At 29.4% G+C, this 18,030-nt stretch overlaps 3 protein-coding genes across 4 annotated transcripts; all 3 read left to right on the top strand.

Annotated features, from left to right (window-relative positions):
- The first annotated feature begins 998 nt into the window (after positions 1-998).
- Positions 999-12,630, top strand: LOC113377411 (band 7 protein AGAP004871-like). 2 transcript variants are annotated; one of them, XM_026617728.1, is made up of 8 exons: positions 999-1,127; positions 5,631-5,784; positions 7,034-7,139; positions 8,492-8,575; positions 9,549-9,724; positions 10,661-10,826; positions 12,246-12,368; positions 12,567-12,630. In XM_026617728.1, the coding sequence occupies exons 1-7, from the start codon at positions 1,064-1,066 to the stop codon at positions 12,354-12,356; spliced, it is 861 nt and encodes a 286-aa protein (XP_026473513.1). In that variant the 5' UTR covers positions 999-1,063; the 3' UTR covers positions 12,357-12,368; positions 12,567-12,630. The 2 variants fall into 2 exon arrangements, with proteins under 2 accessions (XP_026473513.1, XP_026473515.1); XM_026617730.1 differs by lacking the exon at positions 999-1,127 and adding an exon at positions 3,591-3,674.
- An 807-nt stretch (positions 12,631-13,437) lies between these two features.
- Positions 13,438-14,354, top strand: LOC113374804. The gene is made up of 3 exons (XM_026614769.1): positions 13,438-13,558; positions 13,627-13,912; positions 14,324-14,354. Coding segments are annotated over exons 1-3 (318 nt in total). The 5' UTR covers positions 13,438-13,557.
- Positions 14,355-14,562: 208 nt separating this feature from the next.
- On the top strand, positions 14,563-17,323 carry LOC113374803 (nucleolar complex protein 2 homolog). Its single transcript, XM_026614768.1, has 7 exons — positions 14,563-14,860; positions 14,921-15,138; positions 15,209-15,389; positions 15,471-15,631; positions 15,786-16,451; positions 16,524-16,739; positions 16,811-17,323. Exons 1-7 carry the CDS (start codon positions 14,611-14,613, stop codon positions 17,321-17,323), a joined length of 2,205 nt encoding a protein of 734 aa, XP_026470553.1. The 5' UTR covers positions 14,563-14,610.
- The last annotated feature ends 707 nt before the right edge of the window (positions 17,324-18,030 follow it).

Here is an 18,030-nt window from a genome sequence, read left to right as displayed (position 1 = left end):
TTTACATGTGTATGTGTTTCGGTTTATGTGTGCAGTATATAAATTACATGCAGTAACTAAATTACCATAAGGTTGAAAACTTGTGGAACAAATACAAAACATTGTTCTAATATCATATAATTATTGCAATATAATGGGCTTTACAATATATAAGCGGGTTGTTTTCGAAAATAAACTGCGTTTTGTTTGGTTATATTTGATTTAATAAGTTAAATTCTTATTGTCTAATGGGACTTGTTATAATCGTTTACGCTGTCTTAGATCAAAAATTTGTATATGTATATTAATTATTACTAGCAGCAATCAGAAATTAACGAGTTTATTAGCTTTTTTTATAGTCAGCAACCCAAACGATTACCTTATCTTTATAAATTTATTATTTCGATTTATGTAATATTGATAATTTTTTTATTGATGCAGCAAAGCTGTGCTATTTTTACTGAATAAATTTCCATCTATATTTCCAGGTAAAAGCCGATATAACATCTGCTTGACATCAGGTTGTCCGTGGCGGGTATCGAATTTAAAACTTCTGATTCGAAATTCATATTTCTAATCATTAGACCACGGGGGAGCCCTAAATCAACAATTAATTCAATCTTTTAAGCGCATGTTTGTTTGCGGCAGAAAGGCGCAACTAAAACTAACGCGGCTATGTGTAGCAAATCATGTTGAAACAATTTTTTAAGATTCTTGGAATTTTGTTTTCATTTTACGATTTATATATATATATATATATATATATATATATATATATATATATATAATTATAAGTGGTTAAATTGCAGAGAATTAAGTAAATTAAAAAACTTAGAAACAAATAGGAGAAGTAAATATATAGGTATAGTTTTCTAAATGAGAAAAAGCGAATAATAAAACGCAAGTCTTCTGACTCTCAAATTTGCTAAGAAGTAATCAATAAGATATTACAAAAATTATCGCGGATAAAGGACATCGACGTCAGGTTCTACATGAAATTGCTACAACTGTTGACCAAAAGCGGACAAGAATTTATTACAAGAAATTCGAGTCTTCCTGTAGATGACAATGTAAATTCGCTATAATGAGCTGTCCTGTAGCCTGCATATATAGACTTACGGTATCAGGCCATAGGGCCCCGCAAACAGGTAAGTCTAACATTATAATTCTTTGAAAAAGTGAAACTATACAGTATAATTTTTTTTTTTTGTTAATTGAATAGCAATCAGAAAATGAAATAAGCTATTATATATTGTGCTGATTAGTATAACTCCAGTAATAATACTGGAGTTCTACATATACGAATGATAGAGGCATTAGATCGAAGGGATGCTTCTTTTTCAATCTTCTTATATATGGTGGTTTTAATCAGTGGTATTGTGCTAATATTTTTTTTGCCGAAACGCTAAAATTAAAAAACCGGTTCTCATGTTTATTCCGTTTGAAAAGGAAAGAAACAAAAATCATTACAAAACCCATTTTGTGCGCATATATGTTTGTTTATTACAATAATAGGAACCTTTAATAACAATTAAATAAATTGCAATTTATTAAATCACTTTCTGTATGTAGCAATTTTTTTTTAATTTTTTTGCCGGAACGCGTTCCGGCCCAAGAATGATTCCGGCTCCACAACACCATTGGTTCTAATGGTTATGAACTCTCCATAAAAATAAGTTAAATAAATGTTATTTGGCGGTAAAAAATGATAAATGGACATATGTACATCAAATTATCAGATATTTTATAGAAATTTGAATAATGTGTACACATTTTGTGTGAATTTTTTGGGGCTCCGTACCAAGATTTTTAATTTTAAAATTCACGTATATGGTTCAAACAAATGTCCTCGACAGTGTGGAATAATTTAAATAGTTTAAAAAGCATTCGATCCGTATTGATAATGAGACGTAATCATTAGTTTTTGGCGAAGGCAGGTATAGCCGTTCCAAAGATACGGGGCAAAAAGTGCCAAAAACGGTAACTCAGTGGTTACAAGGTACGTTTCCGCCGGAATGCGGCAGCGAGTTGCTGGTAAATTGTTTTTGAATAAGTGCCGAGCGGTTAGGATTAATCTTATTATCTTAATCCAGCGGTTTCCAACCTTTTCTTTCTTGTACCCCCCTTTCGAATGAAAAAAATATTGCGCCCCCCCCCCTTCTTATTTTTCTAACAATTTAATTTAAATATACTTAATATAACTGAAATTATACCAAATAATACACAGTATTATAAAAAATATACATACAAACATAACTATTTATTATAAGAATTTTCTGCTTCACATAAGTAAGATCTCACAAATGGTAATAAAATTTCTAAAGCATTATTTGTCAAAGTAGGAAAATAGTCCTTTACTGGTAACCAAAACTCAACAATATATTTTCGTCCTGAAACATCTGCTTCAATGTGTTATCACTAGATAAATCAATTATCATTTTCTGCTCTGCTGTTGAATGACCAAAATCATCATGTTTCTCAATGACAAATGGATTTCTAATCCATTCGTATTTGGACGTAATTAGATAAAGTGATGCAAAAATTGGTTTCGTAGACTAGCCATATGACTGATATAATAAGAAGATCTTTACTTACTTCTATTTCATCAGTAACACAAGTAATTTTAAAAGTGGGAAACATGTTAAAGTTATAAATTTATTTGATACTAGCTATACACAGTTCTAATTTTTTCATAAAAGCCGTAATCTTGTCTTTATGAACAAAAGCACGAATTTGAGATCCTTGCATTGATTTATTTAAATCGCTAAGTCTTTGAAAAATATCAACGAAATACGAAAATTTTGCGAGGAACTTTGTGTCCTAAAACAAGATTGCTCCGTCTCCTTTGTTATCAGCAGAAATATAGCAATTTCTTTTTTGAGCTTAAACACTCTTAGAAGTACCCCAGGGGGGCGCGCCACACAGGTTAGAAATCACTGTCTTAATCTCATAACAGATCAAAAAAATAATATTATTTTGACTCCTGTTTACAAGAGCAATGAAAACAACCTTTATGGGAAGTGGTAAAAATTATACCTAAGCAGTTTGTGATCTCCAGAGTCTAAGATTGATTTCCGTCGCGAGGGCTCAATCGTGCATCACATGGATACAGGATGCCTATTCTTGTTTTCTATCGACCAGTGAACGGTCGATTGCTACTTGTGCCCGAACACGATCCACACGTGCAATATAATTTCATTCTTGGCTTATTTCTGGAAATTGCGCTATATCGCGTCCGTCGGCCACATGTAAGATCGCAGGATCGCGACTTTTGTAATGCAAATATAAAGACGCGAAAAACCAACTAAAAAAATATCAAATAATGGTTTTGTCGTTAATTGTCTCATAATTATTCTAACTCGGAATTGTTTTCTAAAAAGTGTTTATTAACGGAGATTTACGTCGTTCAAAAATGGATTTCAACTGTACGCGAACTGATTCTGGAGGTATTGAATTATATATAGAAGTTCGTAAGTATATACAACGTGTGTACAAATGTTATATATGTGGTGTGTTTGCCGTACGATCGGTGTTTCGATATTGTTTATGTTGTTCTGTTACGGCCTGCAAAGCAAACTTCCAAAGACGTGTCGATGTTTATGGCAGTGGTAAATGAATCGGTTGTTGGCGTAGGACATGTGATTTCAGTCAAAATGTTGAAAGTATATTAATATTTAGCTAATAATATCGATTATGTAAGTTGAACTTCTAATTGTATTTACTTGAATACTCTTAACGAAAAAAAATAATATTAAATTACAAAAAGTATGAATAGAGTATAAATTGAAATTTGATTTCTGATGATTATTTTTTTGTTTAGTAATCCGGAAATATATGCTTGCGCATTTGCCAATATTCAATTATAAACAGATTTTAACGGTTTATATTTTTAATCGTAAACACATTTTAACTAACGGGATTTGTAAGGTGATCAAATTTATTTTTTATGAGAACTGGGATGGTAAAATACATATCCAAAACGTGGTTCTTATTATAAACTAGCAAACCCGACGAACTCCGTTTCGCCACCAGATGGTTTCGTGAGAAAGATGAAGAATTTTTTTATTTGTTTTATGTTTGAAAAGGAAAAATGTGATTTTATTATACAACAGTAATGAATTTATTTCGATTACAAAAATAAAGTGTTTTTAGTTGAACTTCTCTAAGTAAATGAAAGTGAATCCGAAAATTATCCGTTTCATTGAAGTGCTCTTTGGTAAACCACATTTTTTGTTTTTTGGTCTGACATTAACACAAACAAAGCAGGTTTTCCAACTCGTGAACAGGCAACGTATAACTGCCCATATGAAAAACAATGATTTTCTAAATAATCTATTTGAAATTTATCCCGCAAACACTACGCGATTGTCCTTGCGACTTGTTATTGCGAACGCAAGGCAAACTGGAAATTGCAATCGTTTGAAGTCAAACGGAAGACCAGTCAGAATCATAGGTATGTCACCAAATCGCCAGCAATTTTTGATTTAATGGCAAAATTCAGTGCGCCTACATCATTATTCTTTGCGACAAGAATTGCTCGTTGACTTAACCAAGCATAATTCTGATAATTCTCACTAATGTCATTACTCGAATTTTTAATTACGGTGCGTGAAGTTCCAGCAGCTTGCACTAAGGCACGATGCCATGCACAACTAATTTTCTTGGCTATAAACCTTGCGGAGCCCGAGACCTTTCCAACGAATGCAAAATTGTCGAAATCGGTTTGTGCGTTCTGGAGTTATTTCGTCAGGAAGGAAAACCCGACTTATTTTTATATATATGTAGATAACATAAATATAACATAAAATAACAAATACTTTTTAAGGATGCAACAAAAAATCATTTAATTGCTGATAATGAGTAGGTACCAAACTTTTTATATTTTTTTGATCTATGTTTTTTTCTTTTTTAAGTCATGTATAATATTCTGTACAATTTTCTTCATAATTATCTTTATTGAAAAGTATTGCTTTTTGTGCCTGTTTCAAGCCGAGATTTGTCACTTTGCTAACTTTTACAAATTTTGTGAATGAAAGTTCTAAATTATTATTAACTTTAGTAAAATGTTTCTGTTTCAAGTTGAGGTAGTTGTCTAAAGTATTTATGCTAGGCATTCAGAAATTTTGTTTTTGTATTTTTTTTACAAATTTCGCAAATGGAAGATTTAGATTTAGATTTTTTAGATTCGGCAGTTTTTTTCATTTATATCATTTTCAGATATTCGATAAGTTTTTGTAACTTTTTTACAAGTAATAGCGTAGACTCAATCTGAATCTTTATTTACAAGTAATAGCGAAGAAAAAAACTGAATCCGGCACAACAACCGGAAAGAAAGAACGAAAGAAATAAAGCTTCTAGAACAAAATCACGTTGCAATAATGTATTTCAACGTGATTTTGCTATAAAAGCTTTCTAATAGATTGCGAGCTTTCATGAACATAAATATATTAAATAACAAATAAACTGTTTTTGGACTTATAACCAAAAAGAAAAGATAAAACCAAACTGTGAACACTATCGCGTTAATTCTAATAATTTTAGTAATTTGCATTATTTTATAACGAAATATGCCTTTAGCAAATATATTTTAGCTTTAGAAAATACTGTTGAAAGGAAAAAAATATAACGAAATACGAATGGTTAATTTTCAGCCGAATCCGATGCAGGCATGGGATGTGTGGAAATTCTGGCAACAATAGGATCCGTATTCATATTGGTGGTCACTTTTCCTGTATCCATATTTTTCTGTTTCAAAGTAGTTCAAGAATACGAAAGGGCTGTAATATTTCGACTTGGAAGACTAAGGTTAGTGCAAGCATTAGGAGTATCACTATGTCAGTTTATCAACCTGCGGATCAAGGCAAAACAAAGCACAAAATTATATTATTATTTAAAAATTTTAAATATTTTTTATAAATTATAAATACTACTATAGAATCTTGAAATTTTTGATTCATTTCTAATGAGTGATGATCATTTATAACCGATACGGCATTTGTTTACTTTTTTTCTGGATCTCGGAAAACGCTGGACCTGCCTTCCCAAAAATTTAATCAATTATTTATTTCGTCAATACCAGTAAAATGTTTTCATAAATAAGAAACGAATTTTGCATCAGTGAATCGGTTGACAAAAATTTGTATCCATACTGTATGTATACTACAGACACACATGCATCCATTTTTTAGGGGAAGTTTTATTTACCCTACGGGAGGTTGAAAATAAGAAAGATGTCATTTAATTTTTTTGTAATAAATGGTGATGATTATTATTACTCAACTTGAACTGTTTGTTGTCTTAACAAAATTTGATATTATTTTTAAATTTTGTGTTTGGTTTTTCCTGGTTTTATTTGCTTAATGATGACGCATATCAAGTGTCGAAAGTCTTTGAATAAATAAGTGGATAGTGGAAAGTGGAAATATTGTTCTATTTTTTAATTCCACGAATATATCAAATATGTCTCAACGCCGAAAAAACAATCAAGATCACATACACACACACACACATATATATATATATATATATATATATATATATATATATATATAAATGTTTACATTCTACAATGTGTGTATATAAATACTAAATCAACTATTAAAACTCAATAACGTTGCATCAATGTTCATTACACAACATGTTATTATTAGAAGTCAAATCCCATTGACGGTCTATTAGTAAATCAAACTTATCAATCCATTAAAAGTTTTGGAAAGCATTAATATTTCTTGTTTGGTTTGTGAAATATGAACACAGCTTTCAGAATATATTTAGATTATAGTATCCAATTTCAGTGAGTAGATATATTTTTGTGCTTGGGCAAAAATAACTTATTCATGTTTTAATTGTTAAACATCGAAAACTTTTTAGTTAAAACTTTTTTTGTAAGCAATGTAGATAATCGTGATATAAATAAGCCCAAGGCAACATAAATTCATCCAATAATAATTATTAAAAATATGTAAATTTATTTTTTGTGATAATTCCATATACATTGTTTATTTTATTGATTTTAAGAATAAATATGGATTAAATTAATAATATTAACTATTAGATCAGGTGAAGCTAGAGGACCAGGCATATTTTTTGTTCTGCCGTGTATTGATGAATACTGCAAAGTTGATCTAAGGACTGTTTCATTTGATGTTCCTCCACAAGAGGTAAATTGTTATTTTACAATGATATTAATAGTAATTGTTTTATTCCAACAACAACAAATACATACATAGCGTGATTTTCTAAAAGCATTTTGAATGAACTGTGTAAAACATAATATTATATGTTACGAGTACCCATAATCCCATCCAAGAAAAAGTCAAATATCTGCTTGTGGCAACCCCTTTTGCAAGATAAACTAAAATTTTGGTTTCTTAATTATTTAATAAGTTTTCAACATAAAAACCGAAAATTTAATCATCTGCGTCTGGCTGTCCTCTTGGACTTTATGCGGTCCTTTAAACATTTTCTGCGGCCAAGCATTTCTAAAGTAGAATTTCATGAACTTATTTTTTCTTGTTTCATTAATTTATGAAATATTTACATTTTGGAATGTAATATTTTTATATTTTAATATTTATTAGTATATATCAAGTTTTGTAAATTATTAATGAGTGCGGCCCGCCATAAAATTTTTAAAATTAAAGTTAAAAAGGTTGCTCATTCCTAAAATATTTTTTCTGTGCTATGCAGTGTTAAGAAAGTGTTGTCTGTGCGAAATTTACCATTATATTTTGCAAGTAATTTTTAACATTTTTTATTAAATAATATTTTATATTAAATAATCAGCGATTAGTAAATTCATCAAAAGAGAAAGAGACATGTATAAAAGATGGTGGAATGATGAAAAAAACTGTAACGACGCCAAGTAATTGTAAAAACTTAACTATGTTCAATTCTAATTAAACAAATTGCACAACATACATAATAATTTCAAGTTTACAGCAGGCACGTTTTCGTCAAAATGTAGCGCCTAGATGCTGGTAGATTGTTTTTGAATTGATGCTTGGCAGAAAGTGTTAAATTATTTGACTGAGTATATTACTTATTAAATACATATATTAAGTATATAATTTTTTGTATATCGTTTTATATTATAAACTTTTATACCTGCAGCTATATTTTCACTATATTCATTCGCAGTTCGCAAGATGTTCTAAGTTTCCTAAATTGAGTACAATAGTTGAGTAAAAAATCTTGGTAATTTAATATTTGGAAGTGATTGTTGTTCACATTGGACATAATTATTAAATAGAAAAACACTTTCATAGTTTTTTATTCCTGTTTTTATAATCGTATAATATCACGAATTCGTGCGCACGTGGCTTCCCACGTGTTAAAATTGTAATTATAACATTATTCAAACTACTTCCTTATCTATGCTTCAAAACTTCAAAAGGGTTTATGGAAGAGATATTATATTCACTATAGATTAAATATTTCAATACATAAGTTTGTTAATTATATTTAGATTAATTAGGTAAAAAAATGCAATAATATTTCGATTGCTTTCAAGGTGCTTTCTAAGGATTCTGTTACCGTGTCAGTCGACGCTGTCGTCTATTACAGAATTAATGAACCGCTAAATGCTGTAGTCAAGGTATTTATGCTTCATATAGTTATATATGCGTTAGTGTTAATTTTAAATCGTACTTTTAAAATTTTATTCTATCCATAGCCTTTTTTATCTTCTGATCGTTAATTAAAATTTAATTACGTTTTGGGTGTTAGAGCATGTGAAAATTTGTATCATATAATTCAGTAACTATAGTCTAGTCATTATAGTAAGTTCACTTCGGAATTCGAGATACTCAGCAGTAAGTCTATAAATACTTGTATATTGACACCCTAAAAGTTGTTTCAAAACCTACATATAGTAAAAACACCCTACTATATGTAGGTTTTAAGACAACTTTTAGGGTGTCAATATACAAGTATTTACAGACTTACAGCTGGGTATCACGAATTCCGAGATTCTTACCTAATTTAAGCTTAAATGACTGGACTACTATGCTTATACAGCCTAATAATAAGAATGACTTGTGTTATTCTATATGAAAAATTTATTTCTAGACCTGCCAGTAATTGTATGGTGATACATGTTTATACAATTGCTCCTTTGCCGTTCATTAAGTTTTTTCTCAATTTATTTTTAGATATACATTCTACGACTATTTATCTGTTTTACGCACATTATGAGATTTTTTCACGGCTAAATAAATATGATAAACTTTATGAATTATATCATGAAAGCCCTTTTTTGACCATTAAAATGTTATTGAATTCAGCTTTAATTATTGCTCTTCTAAAAGGTTATGTACGATTATTGCTCTCGAATTGTTCTCGAATAGTATTGATATTGAATCGCGACAATTGAACTTGAACATTAGGTCTATTTTAGATCAAAGAATTGCAATCAAAATTGTATCAATTACATTTAACTCGGCACGTTTCTAACATATCAGGTTAATAAAAATATGAAATGGTATCCATTTATCCCCAAATGTTTTAAGAGATATATTTCTTGTTGTTATAAAGTTTAAAAAATTGTTCATCAGTTTATTACCTTACAGGTGGCAAATTATAGTCATTCTACGCGTTTGCTAGCTGCTACTACATTGCGCAATGTATTGGGAACACGAAATTTATCCGAACTGCTTTCTGAACGAGAAGCCATATCAAATGCCATGCAGGCTGCTTTGGATGAAGCCACAGATCCATGGGGCGTTAAGGTCGAGAGGGTAGAAATGTGCGTGAAGCAACATTACTATTACATAGAATTAACAATATTCTTAAAAAAGTCTTATTAACTTCCCGCAGGGTAAGTTATAGTAATCGCAAAGAAATCGAAAATGAAAATTTTTATACATCTTTACGTTTTAGAGGTTTGTGAACATTTTGGCATACCTTAGAAAAAATGAATATGTGTGTGTATGTTTTTTTTGTATAGCGAAGGAAATGCTTTTATGCATCCCAGACTGGTGTTTTGTCTGGGTATGTCGAGCTCCATACCGCCCTGATATAATACCGACTAAAACCTCCGCTTTGCCCTTGCCTCTGATTTCTACGGAAACCGCCGTTAGGCATTACCTCGTGGGGGGAGGATCTAGAATGTTATAATTCATAACATATGTGTTTGTGTGTGCGGTTACAAAATTTCGTCGACGATTTCGGGAACAACGATCAACCGATTTGTATAATTCAAAAAACATTCGATTCGTATTGATAAGAAAACGTGCTGATTGGTTTTTGGCGAAGACAGGTGCAGCCGTTCTGAAGATACGCAAAAAGTGCCAAAAACGGTAATTCAGCTTTTAAGAGAACGGAGCGTCCGATTTTAATAATTTAAAAAAGACTACTTGTATTGACAAGATGAAGAACTGATTAAATTTTTGGGAAGGCAGGTCTAGCGGTTATGGACTTTCAATGAAAATAAGTTAAAAAATTTCAATTGTCGGTCAAAAGTGTTTATTGGACATATGTACATCAAATTATCAGATATTTTATAGAGATTTTAATAATGTGTAAATTTTTTAGGTTCCGTACAAGATTTTTAATTACGGTACGGAAAGTTCCAGCAATTTGCCTTGAGGCACGATGCCATGCTAGTTATGTTTTAAATGTAAATTTTAAAATTAGAGAAAGATACATAATAAATGAATTGCAATTACATTATGTCATATAGAAAGGATGTCTCGCTCCCGACGCAATTGCAAAGAGCGATGGCAGCGGAAGCAGAAGCAGCCAGGGAAGCACGAGCGAAGGTGATCGCAGCCGAAGGTGAGATGAAATCTTCACGAGCGCTTCGTGAAGCTGCTGAAGTAATGGCTGATAGTCCTGCGGCTTTGCAAGTAAGATAATGTAGTAATACAATAAATAATTCATTATATATATATATATATATATATATATATATATACAGGGCCGGTCCTGCCTTGCATGCGATGCATGCAAAAAATGCGGGCGCACGCGTTAGGGGGCGCAAAAACGAGATTCGAAAATGAAATTTATAATATATTATTCGTATTTTTTTTTAAATATAAAATCTAGAATACTTAACAGATTATAATAAACAATCTAACGTAACTATGGATATGTAGAAACAGAAAGCATATTCAGTTTGCAATGAGATATTTTAACAATTAATTACTCATGCAAATTAGAAAATTATTGTTCTGCTTATTATTTAATGAACTCATTAATTTTTTCTTCGATCGAAGTTAATGTGGAATTGAAAAAGAAATTATCTAGTGTTCAATACCGTAAGCGCAAACCTACAAAAGTTTAAATTATTGGGCATTATTGATGAAAAATTGCAAGGTGATTTAATTTGAACGAAACTTGTTAAAAAATAGATACAAATTATAATAGAGAAAAATGGAAAATGGGAAGTCAGTGCATAGAAAATGACTATAAGACCGAGAAACCCAATTGTAACTTTTGTATTTGTTGAAAATGTTTCGCATCTGATTAACTTTGAACTTTAAAGACATGGTTAGGTTTATGGAAATGGAGCAAATATGAAAAATGGAAGCAAAATGTACTTAGAAACAAAACTCGAGAGCTTTATTATATCTAGTGGTGTTCATACTAAATTTAATTATTAACTAAGCAGAAATAATACAGATACAAATATAATTGTGTTTTGTTTTCGATATAGTTCAGGAAATATGTAATTTCTTTGCATCTTTCAAAATACGTTAAAAATTTAAAAATTTTAAACCACAATATGATATTCTGAATCAGATGGGAAAGTAAACATGAATACAATTTGGCTTTACAATATTAATAAGTTACTGATGCAGTTTTGGATATTGTAAATAATGAAAAAAAAAATTAAAATGAAATTTTAAAAATCTAACATGAAAAATGAATGTTATGTTTAAAAATAAAAATGAGTTTAATGAAATAAATAAAATGTTTCAAAACCCAAATATTAATATTACATATATGTTAGAAATACTTGAAAATATAAAATATTTAATTATGGTCAATCAGCAAATCGCTTCAATTTTCTAAATAAAATTAAAATCAACGTATTTTATACGCTTTTAGAATATTTATAATTTTTTGTGTGAATTTACGTAAATATTCATATAATTTTAAAGATAAATGTTAAAACAGTTAAAATTATTGGGGGGGGGGTCTAGAACAAATCTTGCATGCGGGCGCTGAGGACCCCAGGACCGGCCCTGTATATATATATATATATATATATATCGATATTTTTGTGTAGCTATATTTTATATAACATTGTTTGATATTGTTAGCTGAGATACCTGCAGACGTTAAGTACAATATCAGCCGAAAAGAACTCGACTATAATATTTCCTTTGCCTTTGGACATTATAGGCCCGTTCATGAATCATATGAAACGATAAACGACTAAAAAGGTATTTTATTCTATATTATTGGTTTACTCAGCTTTCTACCGAGCTTCAAATTCTCATCGTTTTAGATTTGTTTACAAATACTGTAAAATGTTATATAACTTAAAATTAAGGAATTTTTGATAGAAAGCTAAGTGAATCTCATGAATCGTATGAATGGAATATCAAATATATTAAATTTATGTTCAAAAAATGTTTCAGTATGAGATGAAGAGAATGAAGGGTAAAATAATATTATGTGCCTAATAAAGTCGATCATCAAGACCTTAAGGATATTATATATTTGAATGTGCAAAAGTGCAGTATATCAAGGACGAAAATGTGATATTATGAGTTTATGTATTTTATATATATATATATATATATATATATATATATATATATATATATACCGCATGACTGGTGCCTTCATTGAATTTCAGTTTAGTATTGTTATTTTATGTTTTAATATATATATATTCAATGTAATTTAGTTGAATTTATAAGATGATTAACATCAATTTAAATTCAGTTGACGATTTTAATTTATGTTCTTTTAAATAATAAATAATTTGTGATAATTTTGAAAGAAATATGATAATCATATGTGATACATAAAAAATGTATGATTTTTATATAAAGTATAGATATTTAGAATATTTATACATAAACTACATTTAGAGATCTATATATTCTACATAAAAGATATAAGCTCATCATTAATCTAGATACATAGACCTACCATATTTGGAATTTTTGTTATCACCATTATTAATATCAATTTTTCCAATTGAACCGTTAGATTTTAAAAATAGACAGATTTTTCTCTGTTTATAAAAAATTTGTATTGCCTTAATTTTTTTAAGCGATGTCTTAAAATTTTCTTTTTTTCACACTGAAGAAGTTTCATTTCCATCACATGTACGGTGCTGCAAGTGCATTTTTTTTTAATCATTTACAGTTGGTATCAAATTGTTTTGCCTGGTTGGTATCTAAAGTAAAAGGAACTGCAACTTGAATTTTATTGTGGTGACCAAACTAAGCTTCTTGTTTTGTATCTTTGTATCATAATATAATGTTAATTTTGCAATTATTACATGATTCAATAAAATATATTATAGAGGTTATATTATCAAATGCCCAATATTCTGAAAATGTAGCTATAACAACGCAACTTAGGTGCACTGAAAACAAACCATCCGGAGAAGTGATAAGTGCGCTTCATTTTCTGACATGTTCTTTGCTATCGAACTAAATTCATGCAAAATTCTTTATTTTGTAGTGCTTGCTCGGGGGAGTTGGATAAAGGATTTCCAAATCAATGATTTTAAAAGAAAGGTTATGTCAAAAACAAATACTGAAATCCATATTTACAGTGTTGATAAAACGATCAATATGTTACCAATATATCATAAGCCTGACGCAGTAACTAATACACATAATGCTGAAATGTTTCAGGACTTCAAAGAATTTGATACGATATATCAAGGACTTGTGTTAAAAATTAATTTAAGTGCAGATGAAAAGAACTATCTAATTAAAAATTTGGAGAACACCGTGTCAAATTTGCAAAAAATATATCCGAATACAACCTTAAATGTTATTTTACCCTCCTTTAGCGCGATAGAAATAATTAAAAACCACAAAATTCTAGCGGGAGCTATTACTGACATTTTGACTTTCAGTCAAAATGAAGATTTCCGTAAAAAAAGTTTTCAAAATTTGAACAGTACTAGTAGTGGTAATACGAGAATAACTCTGGAAGAAAAATTATCAGTTATAAGTTTAAATAATAACAAACAAAACAAACAAAAACAATAAATTCAAAACACTTTTAAAACTATACAGTTGTTATTTTTGTTTTGTACATATTCATAAATAAATTGAACCCTGGAATATTATCAATAATTGAACTTATGAACTACAAATATATATTACTTTTATTTATATTAAACCAATTATTTTTCATGTAATTGCAGACATCAAACAGCTGTCGTATGTTCTAGGTAAAATATTTTACTGGTTAATGTTTGTAAATAATTTGAAGATATATATTTGAACATTCTCTAAAACGTATGTTTAAGTTTTTTTTTTCTAAATTATAATTTCGTATAAAAACTTCTGTTATATATAGTTGTTTGTTTTGATACAGTTGGCAAGAGTATATTATTTTAAAATTCACTAACTTCATGTTTTTGTCATCATTATACATGTTTTAAGACTGTCACGTGGAGTTAAAGTTTTTGGTTATGTTTAGTTGTGTTATATGTATGCTCTAAATATGACAAAAGTAAAAAAAAATAGAAAAGCCGTAGGCTTAAAGGAACCTAAAGTAATGCAGAAGAAAGTGAAAACAAAGAAAACTTCAAATGCAAAATTTTCTTCGATGTCTGCTAATGATTTTATGAATAATGTCATTGACGAAAACCAAGATTCTCATGACGAATTAAATGTTTCGCCTAATACACCTAATACAAGGAAAAAATCGACGGTCGCACAAAGCGAAACAGATTCAGGTAATTTAATACATATTTGTCGAAATATATATTTTTAACTAATTAAATGGTCGTTTTCAGAAAGTGATGGTTGTGATGATGTATCTCATGCAAAGTCTTTAGAACGATTAAGAAGTACTGATCCGGATTTTTACCAGTTCTTGCAAGAAAATGATCAAAGTCTTTTAGATTTTGACGTTTCTGATAATGAGCAAGATGAAGATGATAATGACTCAGACGGTAGTATACATCAACCCAACGCAGAACTCGAAGGAGCAAGCGATGAAAGTGACTTTGAGGTATTGTTTTTGGTTTACAATTAACTATATTTGAGCTTTATAATAATGAATCATGTTGTAAAATACATAGCATTCTGATGATCTTCCCACCAGTGGTACAATAACTTTGCAAATGGTTAAGAAATGGCATGAAGAATTGCAACAGCCCAAAGTTTCCATAAATGTACTCGAAAATACCATGAAAGCATTTAATGCTGCATTGCTATGTATTTCTAATGAGGAAGCGCAAAAGTCGAATTTAAGAATAGATGGTAATAACATGAATTTTGTAGCAGTTATATAGATTTTGTACAACTCTAATGTTATCATTTGTTACACAATTGTATTTTTAGGTTCCGGTGTATTCAATGCTGTAATACAATTATGTGTTCTTAATCTTCAGCCAGCAATTGCACAATTTTTGAAATTGACTACTTCTCAAAAACCTCACAAGTGCAAAAGATGGGTTAAAGTTAAAACTTTAATAAAAGGATATTTTATAGACCTCCTTAAGGTAATATTTACAGTTAGTTATTTTTTTTAAATATTTCTGTAATTAAAGTTTTATGCATGCATGTCTTTTTTTGTGTCTTACATAATACACAGATAATAATATTCAAAATATAATTATGAAACTAATATTACAATAATGTTGATTTGAATTTCAGTTGCTTGAGGGAATCACTTCACCAAATATTCTAGCTGTTTTGTTAAAACATCTACATCAAATGCAAATATTTCTCTCCTCGTTCTTAAATGTTTCAAAACAAATTTTAAAAAAACTGATTGGTATTTGGGCTACTTCAGAAGAAACTGTCAGAGTTTTGGCATTCATTTGCATTTTGAGAATTACAAGACAGCAACAAGCGTCTTTATTAGATACTGTATTAAAATCTATGTATATCACTTATGTAAAAAATTGCAAATTTGTTAGTCCCACCACACTTCCTAATATTAATTTTATGAGAAGATCTTTAATGGAAATGTATGCACTAGATCTGAACATTTCTTACCCTCATGTGTTTTTATACATCAGGCAACTAGCTATACACCTGAGAAATGCTATCACATTACATAAAAAAGAAAATATACAAACCGTATATAATTGGCAGTATGTAGGTTCAATACATCTCTGGGCAGATTTATTGTCTTTCACTCATAATAAACCTCAACTTCAACCTTTGATATATCCTCTGGTTATGATTGTTATTAATGCAATCAAACTAGTTCCTACTTCGCAATATTATCCTTTGAGGTTTCATTGTCTTCAAATTTTGAATAGTTTGTCAAAGAATACTGGATTATATATACCTATTTTACCTTTAATATTAGAGGTAAGTTATTATTTTAACTAAGTTTAAATTGGTTAATTATTTTTAATAATTTTCGCTATTTTTTTTTTAAAGGTGTTGGCTGCATATGATTTTAATCAGAAGCATAAAAAAGTTTCTTTGAAACCAATGCAATTTACATGTATTTTACGTGCATCCAAATCTCAAATGATGGAAAATGGTTTCAAGGATGCAGTGTTTGACAGTATTTATAAATTGCTTTTTGAGACTCTAACAAATGAGGCCCAATCAATTGCTTTTCCTGATTTTATTGTTCCTTTTGTTATGCAGGTTAGTGCACATACTTTTTGTTGGGCATAATTTTTTTTTTTATTATATAATAATCTAAAATATCTTTGCAGGCTAAAGATTTTTTAAAGAGGTGTCATATAGCCAAATACTGCAAACAATTAAAGCATTTGCTTGACAAAGTTATTGAAAATTCTAAAGTGATAGATAATGAGCGTTCAAAAATAACTTTGGACTTAAATAATAAGCAAATAATTAATAGCTGGGAAACACAGATTTGTGGTAAGGGTTTACCACTTCTAACATACTATCAAGAATGGAGCAAGGTAAATGAAATTCAAAAGAAGAAAAAATATACTAACAATGAAGAAATAGCTGAATACAGTTTTCCCAAAATAAATAAAACTAAAAGAAAAATTGAAAGAGGTCCAGCTGAATTATTCCCATCGGATAGCGAGGATGAAGAAATTAATAGATTTAAAAATAAAGCTGATAATTCTGAAAAACCTAAGAAGAATAAAAAACAGACCAAAAAGCCAAAGATTGTACCACAGGATAACATTGATGATACTATTGAATCAAATGAGCAAGATTTGGTTGAGAATTTTGATATGACGAAATGGTAATTTTCAGCATTGTTATAAATAAATTTGAAATATATTTGACAATAACATGTTTTATTAAATTTGTTTACTTTTATTAAAATGATGTACAGGAATTAACATACTTAAAATTAACTATTAACAGTTTATTATTTACCATAAAAAAATTATCCAAAAAAATGAAAAAATGGGATTGTTTCAATCCATCAATGGCTTAATTCACTCATGATAATTTGTGCTAATTGATTTATTATTAGTAGTTCAACATAGTGCAATGGCAACTAATTCATATGTGGCTACATAAAGTGGCAATATTTGTTGTTTAAAATAAAAATAGGAAAATTATATCGTCATTTTAAAAAATAATAGATAAGTACAATTTGTTTATATAAATCCCCTTTAGAAAAATACAAGTTTCAAAAATTTATTGCGTTTGAATTGCGCGGCAATGGCGTGCGCAATTTCAGTTTCAGTGGAGTTTGAGGAAGTATCTCGTCGACAAAGTGCGCATGAAATATCTTCTCTATGGTCCTATGATTAGGTCGTAAGTTGTGATTGTGTGTTTGTGAGTTTATTTTATCATAATAGCCTGTGATTATAGTGTTCCCGTTACGTGGTGTGCTTTTATTTATTTTGGAAGTCTCCTTTGTGGGTATGTTTCAAAAATTTATTAAACTTCAGAAAATTATGTAATTGTTTTGGATACAACTTTGTTTGGAGACTCAAGTACC

Source organism: Ctenocephalides felis, unplaced genomic scaffold (assembly GCF_003426905.1).
Source record: "Ctenocephalides felis isolate EL2017-DRISC unplaced genomic scaffold, ASM342690v1 CF-g0.4_SCAFFOLD_01886, whole genome shotgun sequence".
In the NCBI taxonomy this organism is placed as follows: Eukaryota; Metazoa; Arthropoda; class Insecta; order Siphonaptera; family Pulicidae; genus Ctenocephalides; species Ctenocephalides felis.
This window is presented reverse-complemented; position numbering and strand designations above follow the sequence as displayed.